At 37.5% G+C, this 12,994-nt stretch overlaps 1 protein-coding gene across 1 annotated transcript in view; it reads left to right on the top strand.

The window, feature by feature from the left end:
- The window catches only part of B3GLCT (beta 3-glucosyltransferase), a 63,708-nt gene that overhangs the window by 10,567 nt on the left and 40,147 nt on the right, over positions 1-12,994 (top strand). The window contains exon 4 of the mRNA XM_068672679.1: positions 7,524-7,633. Coding sequence (XP_068528780.1) covers positions 7,524-7,633 — 110 coding nt within the window. The remainder of the gene's footprint in view (positions 1-7,523; positions 7,634-12,994) is intronic.

The following is a 12,994-nucleotide window of genomic DNA, read 5'->3' on the forward strand; positions in this document are numbered from 1 at the left end:
TTTATCACCCTCTGCAGACCTGTTGTGTCTCACCTCATAAAACATCCAGAGAGGCATCGACAGACTTCCTTTGGCTTTTGCCAATGCTCTGTTTTCATAACTTTCTATAAAATCTCATTACTTAGGAAAGCTATATATAGGCATGTTACGATGGTACATTACTGATGTAGCTACCATCTGCCATTTTTTTCCTTAAAAGCAGACAAATGAAAGTATTTTATACAGCAGGTAGCAAAATTTAGGAACTTGTTATAGCAGGAAGCCTACAGTACTGTCAGTTTTCAAGAGGATCAAGCCCGTAAATGTATGGGAAGAGAAACAGGCAGTGATTTATTCTCTAGCATTTCCTAATCCGTTAGTTGCAGATGCTGGTAGAGTATGAGGAGTTCTGGATAAAGTGAAGTGTGGTGTCCCTACATAATGTTTCCTGTTGCAGTTATTAAAGACAGTAAACTGGACTAGGAGGATCCAATACATCATTTCTTGTGTTCTCTATCTTTTTTAATGGAGACCCTACCTAGCTAGTGTGCCCTGGCAGCCAGGAGGGCCAACCATGTCCTGGGGTGCATCAAGCACGGCATCGCTAGTAGGTCAAGGGAGGTGATTGTCCCGCTCTACTCTGCGCTGGTGCGGCCTCACCTCGAGTACTGTGTGCAGTTCTGGGCACCACAGTATAAAAAGGACATGAAACTGTTGGAGAGTGTCCAGAGGAGGGCTACGAAGATGGTGAAAGGCCTGGAGGGGAAGACGTACGAGGAATGGCTGAGGGCACTGGGCCTGTTCAGCCTGGAGAAGAGGAGGCTGAGGGGAGACCTCATCGCAGTCTACAACTTCCTCGTAAGGGGGTGTTGAGAGGCAGGAGACCTTTTCTCCATTAACACCAGTGACAGGACCCGCGGGAACGGGGTTAAGCTGAGGCAGGGGAAGTTTAGGCTTGACATCAGGAGGGGGTTCTTCACAGAGAGAGTGGTTGCACACTGGAACAGGCTCCCCAGGGAAGTGGTCACTGCACTGAGCCTGTCTGAATTTAAGAAGAGATTGGACTGTGCACTTAGTCACATGGTCTGAACTTTTGGGTAGACCTGTGCGGTGTCAAGAGTTGGACTTGATGATCCTTAAGGGTCCCTTCCAACTTGGGATATTCTATGATTCTATGATTCTACCTATTAAAAAAAAAAAAAAGAAAAACAAAAGCTTTTCTAATATGCACATTTTCAAGCGTTTCTTTTAGGAGGGTAGAATCACAGGACATGAAACAGAGTAAAATTCTTGATGGTTCTTAGTTCCTGTATTTTTTTTTTCATCATTTCATTTTTTTCATCATCTTTTTCAAACTGTTAGCCCGTTGCCCACCCAGAAAGTGACGTGGCTTTCTGAATTTTCTTGCATGGATGTTACAGCCCAGACACAAGACCAGTGCTGATGTTGGGCCATCACTGCCACACCATGGTGAAAAGCCTTGCCCCTCAGATGGGCATGTAGGTACTTTAATGGTGGGCTGTTTGTCCCCAGAAGGTAGGCTATTGCTGACCAACAATATTTTCAGCTTTTAGCATTTTTGAAGAACAAAAGCAGATCTCTTCTTGAAGTGAGGCACTGGCTGTTTCACATAAGCGTAGCAATTACTCATCTGCCATATGTTTAAATGTGTGAAGGTTGGGTTCTGGGAGTAACACTTCTGCTGAGAACTTTGCTTGAGTTTGATATATGTTGTGATTTCTGAGAACATAGGATAAATCTTCGTGGGTGAGTATAGACAGAGTAGATAATTGAGAAAGTTTATTGAATATTTATCATTGCTTCAATGAAGTAGATGACATTGGCAGTGAGGATCAGTGGAGTTATTTATAGCTTGAGGCTCTAGGCAGGATTTGGCAGCTTCCGAGGCTGCAGTTTACAAACTTTGTAGGCTGTAGTCCAGCTTCAGCGCAGGTGTTGAAGAACTAATTGGCATCGATCCTGTCTGTAGTATTGGCCTTTCTCTTGCCAGTGATGATTAAGCTTATCCTTTCACATCTGCTTAATTCAGTGGGTTAGGAAACCTAAAGACAGAGGATTCAGAGGGTCACTTGGTGAGCACTGTGTTGATTGGAGCTATGGTGCAGTGATTTCACCTTCTTTGGAAACTCAAGCGCTTAACTTGAGTGTTAGATCCCTCGTGTGGAATGAGAGGGCAACTTCCAGAGGATGATTGAGATCCGAGGAATGTTGAGTTGTCCTCTCTGGAGCTATTCCTTTCACATCTACCAGCTTTTGGCTCTGGGGTGGGGAGTTATTTGTTTTGGAGGAGATTTTTTTTGTTTCTTTTCTTACGTGTTATGCGAAAAGGGTGCAGTAGTACTGAGGCTTCTTTTCTTGGATTTGATTCTTGCAAATGTGGTGATATTTTACCTCCTCTGATCTGCAAACACCCGCAATACTCTGAAAGGATCAAAGGGGTTTTTCTCAGTAATGTCCTTTTAATATCCTGCCTGGCTGAGTTCTGCTTGTTATCCAGGCTCTCTAAGAATTACTGTGGGAAGCCTGGGTGGAAAGGTGAGAACAACTTGCAAGGTTTAAACCCTGCTGGTTAAGTATTTGATATTATGAGCATGAGACGCATGGAAAAATCATCTTGAAAATCATTCTCTGCCTGCAAAGGTGTGAGGTAGGGAACTGTTATTTATCAATAAGGATTTCTTTAGTATCAGAGCAAATATTATAGGTGACGGACCTTTCTTTCTAAGTAAGTATTAACACAAATCATGAGTTCTGAAGTGGTAAGCAACATACTTAATGTTATCACAAAACTGTAAAAGGGTATGCAATTTGTTAAAGAACAGGGCACTATTATTGCCAATTTTAAGAAGTGTTCTCAAAAACATGGCATGTTTGGAACTGATTTTAAAGGTTTTTCTTTTAGATGCTAATAAGGCAAATGGTTTAGTAAAATCAGAAAGCAGAAGTACCGCAAACATGCAAACTGTTGAGAGTTGGTGTTTGAAGTTAGGATATCTTTCAGTTCTCATGCTGCAGGCCATAAACAGACCACCAGTCATTACAATGCATATTGAATATATTATAAATAAATAAGCACACACATTTGAGATTGCATGTATGTGTGTGCACGTTTATCTATGTATAAAGATACACTGCTTTTAATCCAGAAATATCCAAATAATTTCCTCTAAACACATTTGCAAGTTATTGTTCTTAGTGTGAGAAAAGATTTATCTTTAACTGTGGGTTTAACTTTATACTATGCTGCAGTAAGATTCTTGAAGTACAAGATCCTGATTTGGAGTTTCAAGTTGCTTTTAGAGTTGGCATACCACGGAAGCCTACAGAACATGCAAGTGGCCTAATTTTTTGATACTGATGTTGGAAGCTGAGTTTTTTGATACATGTACTAGAGTCTCCAGTTTGTGAGTTAAAGCACCACAGTGCTTCTGCAGTTTATTATTTAGTCAGACAAAAATTAAGAGACATTTTATCCTTTCTCACTGGAATAAAAACTTTTTCCATTGTGCAGATAGACTTAAACAAGTTGATTTTCTTTCCATCATTTCTTTGGAAAGAAAAACCCAAAGAAAAGAAGAGCTAGATTTAAGCACCATTGATGGAGCTGCAAAGATGTCAGCAGCATTCATTTACCTAATAGACCAGTGCTTAGAGTGCACACTAGCAGTTTTAAAGATGTAGGTATCATTGGCTTCTTTGCCAGAAATGATTCGGACCATGTCACCCATGCTCCAGGGAAGTGTATAAATCATCATGTAATGCTATGTCTTTTCTGTTGATGCCTATTCTACCTTCCTAATGATGTGTTTCAATATTCAGCGAGTTAGAGAAATGCATCGAGATACCCACTGTTCAAGGAGAGTAATGAAATCTGGAAGCTCAGGAGTTGTTTTCATTCTTCTCCATTTCTAGACCAATAGGAGGGAATGGTGAGACCCACCTCAGAGTATGCCTGCAGCCTGGTAATTAAGAGTCTGACTTGAAACACCAGAAACCCAAGACATTCAAGGCAGAGATTCAAGCCCACATCTGCCTCACAGATGAGAATTTGGGTTTCTTGCATCTGGACTGGCTAGAAGAAAAGGCTAGCAAGCAATAGCATCATCATACATTCTTCCAGTATTTGGAGCTTTTGTCCTCTTTTTCCTGTTTAATTATTTATTTATTTTCCCCTGAAATGTTTGTTCTAACATTTTCAGTAGTTCTGAATTGTTTCAAACAACCTTTTATGGTGAGACTTTGCCAAAAAAAAAAAAAAATCACGATATCACGCAGGTCATTTTCTTGTGCTGGTCCTCATACTTCAGTGCTAGTCTTTCAAATAGCAATATTTCCCCACTTTCACCTTTCAATTAATATAGTGATAACTCCAAAGAAGGTGTATTTTGCATAGGCACTGTACACTCTCTAAAACACACGCTGCTGGTAATGGCTCGTTAAAAGTTCATTACCTCTCCATTCTGCTTAGCAATCAGACATGGTTGTGTTAACACAAGTTGCTGTCTTCCTCTTTCCCAATTCTTTCTTTTTTTTCATTGTGAACTTGGAGCACCTTTCCAATCAGCGAGCATTTGAGATTGTTGAAGATAGTTGAAGATATACCTGTTTTCCAGGTACAGAAATGCCTGAGGGAAATAAACGAGAAAAGAAGACAGCAGGAAAAAAAAAAATCAGTGTATTAGTAGCTCTTTTGGATATTAATCTTCCAAAAGACTCTCTTCTTTGTCTTGCTTGGTTGGCTATTTCTCAGCTTGAGAAACAGTTCAGGTGTGCAATAAAGAGGTGAAAATTCTACATGCTTTCAGTTGACATTTCAATACAGAGAATACTTTCTTTCATGAACTATTTTAAAGTACCTGTGCTGGGGAAAATGCTTTCCACTGGATTAAAGCAGTAACACCAGACTGGTTGTTAGAGCACTCCTCGAAAGTATTTCGTTGGGGGATATCACAGCTGTTGTTAAATGTACCGTAAGTGAAACTGGCTGTAATTCAGATGTTTGTGTATTACCGATAGTAAACCAGCAATTAGACAAAGCAGTCTGGTTTTTACTTTTTATCTCTGGGGATGTTTTCAGCGTTGTGCATATAGATGTAGCCTTTTGACTCCTGCTAGCATCAGTGAAGTGTAATTTTAAATTTTGCGCTGATTTTAATTTCTGCACAGGAAAAATTAGCAAATTTTGTGCTAGATAGCAGTTGCTATTTAGAAGATTTTATTGTGCAGGGTGTTTTTAAGCAGTTTGTAGGGTTGGGGTAGATCAGGCAGGAGTGTTATTTGGTAAAAATGTGAAGTCGGAGCTTAGATCTATGTCAGTACTTATGCCGTCTCCCCATTTTATCACCAGAAACCTTGCACAATTTGACATTTTCAGGGTTTGTCTTGGTGAATAAGCTAATAAATTGAGGGAAAAGGATATCAGGAAAGGCAGAAAAACATGTAACTGGCAACTCTGAGCTGTCATAGGTCTAAGTTAACAAGCAAGAAACTGCAGAACAACAAAGGAGTGTAACCAGTGGTCAGATGTTGGACACTGTAATGTTCTTGTAAATTTAGTGAGGATTATTTGGTGTTAGTATTCTTTTTATTGCCACTGTTTTTTTTTTTGTGATCCTCCTTCATGTGCTCAGTCTCTTTGAGAATATTTCTCTCTTTCTTTGAGTGTTTATTCTCTCCATCTTTGTCGTTCCACTGTTCATTCCTTCTACTCTATTTGCCAAGGTAGCATTTTTATCCCAGAGGTCAAAATCTCAGTGTGACAGCAGGACTTTTTTGATTTGATCTACTTGATCTACAATGCAGAAGTACACATTTTGCAAATAAATATTGCATGATATAAAATTTGAATTTCTGCCGCAGTGGCGCTGCAGATTAAAAGTGCTGAAATGCTCTGCTGCCTGACAAGAAGCTCCATCTGCCTCCTCTGAGTGCTCAGCCCTTGGGAGGTTTGTCTTCGCACAGACATTGCCTGTAGTAAAATCTGGCTGTTTTCAGGCAACTATGACTCTGGATTTTCTCTACTGAACTTTCTCTTCTGGACTGTCTTCAGTGTGATATCTCCTATACCCCAGTGAAAGCTTTGTTTCAATGGAGTGCCAGTAACTGATCTTAAAAAGCTCTCCTACAGGGTTTATATATATATTTTTTTTTTTTTCTGCCAGATTTCATAATGTTCTTAATGAATGGTCTTAAAGTTTTGCTTTTCTGAAGTTTGACTCCTACATCTTTTCTGTTACCTGTATACCTATAAACAATATATGTATATATATATAGGTGTGCTCTGTGTATTTTCCACATTTTTGACGTTCTGTACAAATCCCATAAGACTTCATAATTGATTTATTTCCTTCTGTCACATTTTGGTGTGATGTCACCTTTAAGCATTAATTCAGCTCCCTTTTCTGTGCTGTCTTCTCCTTGAATTAACTAGAATCTCTTCTCTCATATGCTTGATCCAACTGTCACCTTGATTTTACCAGAACTTAAATGCAGTCTTCAATCCTTTCACTCCCTGTTATCTCCTTGAGCTCTGAGAAAGTTTGTTACTGTCCTTTTTTTTTTTTTTTTTCTCTTTTAGCCTGTAATTGGTTAGTTGTTGACTTTGACTTCTAAGCTATTACACCCTGACTTCCCTCACCTGCAAACTTTCTGTCAAGCTTGTAAGAATTTTTGAAGGGGTACCTGTTCTCTCCTCTTCCTTTTGCCTTCCTATCCTCTGCTGTGTACTGTTTTTGAACAAATGCATGTTTTCCTCAAAATAATCCCTTCACACTTTCAAAGCTATCTACTATCGTCAAGAAAGCTTGATCTGAAATCTACAGTTTCCCCATGGTATCATCTTAATCATCTACTGGTACTTTTCAATAAGCACTTTTTTTTTTCTGTCCATAAGTGCCATTAAGTGGCAAAGCCACTTAATTACTTTCTTTCAAATTTCTCAGTCTCCTTTCCCATTGAAAATTCTTAGTTGTGATGGCTTTGAACACTGTGAAGAAACACGTGAGGTATTGATACTGCCCTATCATATAAAAGAGTAATACCTCAATGTTCTCATGTGTGTCTCACTCCATCTAATATTTGCTTCCAGCTAAGGTTTTAAGTTCTTTATTGAGGAATCCTCTTTTCCGATTTATGTTCATCCACTGGCTAGTGAGGTGGGTGCTGGTCTCTGACTGTAATGTTTTGTAATATTTAACTCGGTTGTAACTGGGAGTGCAGGGCTAAGGGAGAAAAAGCAATTTCCTGAATGTGGCAACTCTTTCTATATGCATAATTCTCTTTGTTGCTGCAGATCTCATCCTCAAGACATGGTTTTTATATGTTAATCCTTAAAAGGATTGTCTTGGATTTATTTTTGTGTGAAATTACACCTTTTTACTATTTTCCTGTAATGTTTGTGTAACTAAAGAAATAGCTTGCTGTGTAGTAATTGGCACCCACAACTGGGTTCTCAGCCGCTTGGGATCAAAGTTGAAAATAATTTCTTTTGTCTTTTAAATCTGTTTATTTTTTTTGGTTCACAGAATTAAAAGAAATTGTATTTGTCATCCAGAGCCAAAGTAATTCATTTCATTCCAAGAGAGCAGAAGATCTAAAAAGAGATATTTTGAAACAGGCTGCAGATCTTGGGAAGGTACGTTAAGATAATACAGATTGTGCTTTATCTATGTTTTTCCTGCATTTTATTAAAAAATAGTTTTCTATTATGCCCTTTTTCTGTTCCATTGTATTGCCTTTGTTAATTGTCTTCCATGTGCGTATAAGAAAATTGTTTCAATGGTTATTCACTAATTGTTCACCACTATTTATCATCAAATGATTTTAATTTGAACTTCCTAGAAGGCATTCGATATAGAAGTGATACAAAGCAAAAACTGAAGAGTAGTTTTGCCATGCTAGTGTAAACGGTTTTTGTTTTTGTTTTTTAATTAAAAAATAAAAAGGTGCTTTCTTTATGAGGTAAACAACATAATCACTCTCGTAATACTTAGGATATTTTTTAGGTCAGTACATCGTTTTATTAGTGTGGATGAAAATGCAAATGCTGTAATGTAGATTTTGGTCAGAATTTCATTGCACAACTGTAGCATGCTGTTCGGCTCTGATTTTAACGTAACTCTGATAAGAAATTTTACTTGTAAAGCTTTAGCCTGAAGAGAAAAGTTTGTTAGATTTTTTTTTTAAGAGCTTTGCATTGAAGGTTAAGATGTATATAAACAAGGCTTTATTTTCTCTGTCTTTAATAAAAATAAATTTAAAAAAAAAAGAAAAAGTAGGAGAGGGTTGCATATGATACAGCCTGCTGTGAGGTTATTGGACCTACTTTTCAGCTCCAGGATCTTTGGTGTAAAGGAAAAATAAGTTTGATTTAAATTGTGTCTGGTGTATCTTGGCCCTAAACTGGAGTGCCTAAATTATGTTCTTGGTTGCTTTAGACTTCGTTTATGCAAGCTTATCAAAACTATTGCAATTAAATTCATTCTAAATGTACTTTTTAATCCCTTAATGAAATCAGTCATGTGAACAGCCTTTGCTCTGCAGAGTCCTCTTAGGGGGTGAGGCAAGTGTGCAGAGGGGATTATGACTTTAATTGTTAAAAATAAGGATTTCAGGTGAATTCTCTTAATTGGTAGTGCAGAATATGAATGATTAAAAGATCAATAAGTGGAAATGTAAATAGTTTCTGTGAGGCAGGAGCATAAGCGCGTTTTATGTGAGAGAGGTAAAATCAAGTTATACCTGTGAGTCCCTCAGCCTTTAGCAAACTGAATTGGTTTTAGGAAAATTTATTTTGTTGTTAAGGAGATTCCTTTGTGGGGATGCTGAAACAGTAATGCTTTTCCAACAGTAAGTGCTACCTGTTAAACAGCAATTATGGAATTTTAGAGAAGCAGCGATGAAATTATATAGCAGCAAAAATTTCATACCTGAAATCTGGGAAAAGGGGAAAGCCATTAATGTACAGGAAAAAATGAGTGTAGCTGGCATGTACTTGGGGTGTGCAGCCTGTTTTTTATAAACTCTCAGTTCTACTGTAGGCAATGGAAAGGCATAACCCAATAGTACTAATTATAGAGAAGAGACAGAAGATTACTGGAACCCTGCCCATCAGCATTTGAAGTTTGCATTTTTCATTAATAAGAGTATATGTGAAATTGTTACTTTGACGTAAAGGAACCTAAGTCCTTGTCACTTAAAGAGAAATGGCAGTGTAAAAACAAAAGGCTGGATCAGTTGTATCAGGCTCACTTGCCTGTTTCACAGTACCAAACAGTAGATATTTAGTCCATAAGAATTCATTAGTTAGTTACTATTTTCAACTGTTTTAAAATGAGAAGTGAAATCAAGTTGCTTGATAGATTTAATTTTTAATGGCACTAGCGTATCTGCCTTGCTTTAAAATGGATTATATCAGTCACATTCGTATTTACTTTATATCTTTACAAGTAATTTGTCCATTTCTTTCAGAGTACCTTTAAAAAAGGTGAATTTAATCTATAATTGTGGTCACCAGTAGATGTCAGTATTGTTTTCATTCCTTAAAGCGTAATTAATCAATATTTATTAAATATTAACCAAAACTCTTGAGATATATTAAACAAGGTCTAGAACATAATGATGAAAGTTTAAGATTTTCACCAATTTTATTAATTTTCTGAGATTTCTATTCTAAGAAGCTCTGTAAACCAGACCTTCCTAAGGAAAAAAAAAAAAAGAAACAAGCTGCTAGTTTATGATATTGTAATATTTGAGACTGTTCTTTCCATCTTCTTTAAAAATTTAGCAACGATATTACTTTTTTGGTTATTACGTTTAAGACTAAAACGCAGATAAAATACTGTCACTAAAAATGATGGATTTTGTCTGAAATGCTGTTTTTGATGCAGTTAATGCTATTCAATTGCCTGTGATCATGATACTGTTTTGAAGACAAAGGACTGCTGCATATTTCTTTATGATAACTAGTAAAGTAGTTTAAATACTTTTTTTCCTTTCCTTGAGGTTTCTTATATTGAACACCCTCAAACAATTTATCATATTCAGAAATCTTTTATTTATTTTCTGAAAAGCTTAGAGATCAAATGGTATCCTGTAGATATTAACCAGAAGAAATAGAGCAAATTGGGAAATTAGTAATATTCACTGCATTCTTGTTTAAAAACCAAGAATGTAAGAGGAAGATTTTAAGACTGATACCATGTACTATTGGAGAACAAAAATGAGTATCACGTACTTTCATATGAATGATGTGATATATGAACTCCATTACACAGAAGTGTTCTAGCTCTAGTTTGCAGTACTTTTACCATTAGGCTTACTTAGTTTTGAGTGAAATCATGTTATTTGTACCATCTCGTAGAAATGAAGTATCACAAATTTAAACTAGTCCTGCATATAAAGGGAAACACTGTTTCTGAGGTCACGGACTACTACTGTAGTGATTATTAAGTTCAGTTTAAATGGAACAAGCACATTCATAAATATGGAAACGTACACAGAAAATACCCATACTGCTTGAGTAAATGCTTGCTTCGCTTAATGTTTTTGTTGAGTTTTCATAATAATGTTTCTTTGTCAATCTGTGACTTTCCAGTTCAGGGTTTTGAAGTGTTTGGGTGAACGTAAAAACAGGGGACAAATGTTAGAAGCATCCTGTAGTTGTGTTCTTTCTTATTGAAAAAAAAATAAATAAACTGCAAAATCCCTTTGTCCAGAAGTAAAGAAGGAACAAAGCTGATCAGAAATCCAGCTGGCTGTTGGTCTGTGCCGCAGAAGTTCAGTCTGTTATCTGACAGGTTCATGCTTACAGAAGGCTGTGTTTTTTTGCCTCCAACACCCAGTGACCATAACTCAGCACCCTTGCTGCTTTGTGTCCTCTGTAACCTGGAAAAGCCTCTTGGTGCCTGTCTCAGCTTTGTTTTATTATGCCATTAGAGTCATGGCCTCGGTATCTATTGTTCGTGTGCCAATTGCTGTTGAGCGTGGCATTATGTGCTTTAAAAATCTGCTACTTTTAATTACCTAGGCTGTACTGGCAGCAGCATTGCACTGCTTCAACAAAATGACAGATTTCCTTGTTAAAGCATTGAGAGGAAACAAGTTGAAAGAGCTCACTTGAATTTTAATGTATACATTCACCATATTCCTGTCTGAAATGATCTCCAAATTGTTCCTGCTCGTGTTTTGACCATCTGTGAAAGACTACTTTGGGGGAATTTCTAGAGTATATTTTCTTTGCTTTTTAATTTTCCTGTGGGACATGCATTCCTTTTCTGGGTGAATTAATGCTTTCTAAAGTTTTTCTTAGCTCAACTTCCACGTCTGCTTTCAGATTCTTTGGAGGATTCTTGGTGAAGTTCTGTTGTCTAAATGCTTCATTAAATACTTTTCTGTTATTGTTGGATACTATTCCCACTGTGAATTCTGGTGCCCATATCTCACCTGAAAGAAATTTCAAAATACTGTATCAGGCTGAGGTGGAAATAACTCTGAAAAACGCATCTATGTTTTCCTTGGGCTGTAGTCATAGTTTCTATATTTTGTTCCTTATTAGGTGTATTCCACAAAGGAACAGGGATACTTTTCCAACAAACTCTGTAGCTGGATTTCTCCAGTGATTCTGAGTATTGGAGTAGGTCTGAACTGTTCTGTGTTTTACCGTGACTGTAAAGCGTACATGCATGTTAATAAAGCTTTGCTTATAAAATTTGGTGGAAGAACTTCTTCACTGCGACTGATTTGTTTAATCTGTATATTTAGAAGAGTATATTTAGCAGAGCTATTCATAGGCTTAATTTGCTGGAGGCCTTTTAAAATTAATACCATCAGTGCAGCCCCATCCATAATGGATCTGAGGCTTCAACTTGCAGATTTCTTCCTCAAATTTTGGATTCTAGAACAGCTTCCCACACCGTGGAAGCCGATTCCACCTGTGACTGGTCAGGTGTTTCACTTCTCAATCTTGCAGTTTTAACAAAGCTTAATGAATTATTTAAGTAAAGTGCTGGGCTGCATTCAGTCCTGCCAATCCATCTCCATGTGTAGAATGATTCAACTTTATGACTCCCCCACCTCTTTTTTTGTTGTTGTTAGAACAGAGCTGGTTTACACATCACTATTTTATTTCCCAGTGTTATTAGATCAAATAACATTTTTTTGTTACCATGTTAGTGTACAGGTCTGCTTCCTTCCTACAAACAGCTTTCTTTTCAGCTGTAAGGATTCATTCAGGCCAAATAAATTCTGCAGTCTCACAAATTGTTTCTGTCACCTGTAGTTCTTAAAATGTTTATCCCTTAAGATGTCAGTTTATCTTGCCTGTTGGTGGACAGTTTTTATTGACTTCATTTATGAAAAACGAGGCTCTTCAGTGCTCCTTCTACATTAGCTTTCCATTGCTTTCCCCTCTAGGTAAAACGAAGCTCAGGTGGCAGTCTGTACTGAAACTCATTGTGAAGATAAGTATCACAGATGTCATGACAGGATCTTATATTCCACTCTGGTTGGCCTGATTCTTGCTTGTCTCTGGCTGATCAGTGGGGCTCTTTCCACAGCAAAATGGTGCATGTGGCACATGCCTGGCAATGATTGTGTGAAGGTATCTTGCTGAGACAACACCGCCTGAGCTTCTGTGGTGAGGGCAGAGATGCTTATAGGTACATGGAGCATCTGACACTCTTACTTCTTCCAGAATTCAAGTCCCTCAAAGGGGAATAAAAAATTGGAGTAATGATATTGCAGCAGAAGGGAGGAAGGAAGAAATTACAGCCTTTTATCAGTGGCCTCCTCGAATCTCTGAGTCTCCTCGGAGGTGACTAAATCACGTCAGAGCAAAATGTATCCATGAAATTGGCCAGTTTAAGTGATTTAAGCACTGCCTCTCAGGCTCTTCTATGATAATCTCTACATAAATCATGAAATTTGAATGAAACAATTTTGCCAAAGTATGTTTTTCTTTGTGAAGAGTGAATAAGAGTGATCTAAAGGCTTCATT

This window comes from Anas acuta, chromosome 1 (genome assembly GCF_963932015.1).
Source record: "Anas acuta chromosome 1, bAnaAcu1.1, whole genome shotgun sequence".
Taxonomy (NCBI): Eukaryota; Metazoa; Chordata; class Aves; order Anseriformes; family Anatidae; genus Anas; species Anas acuta.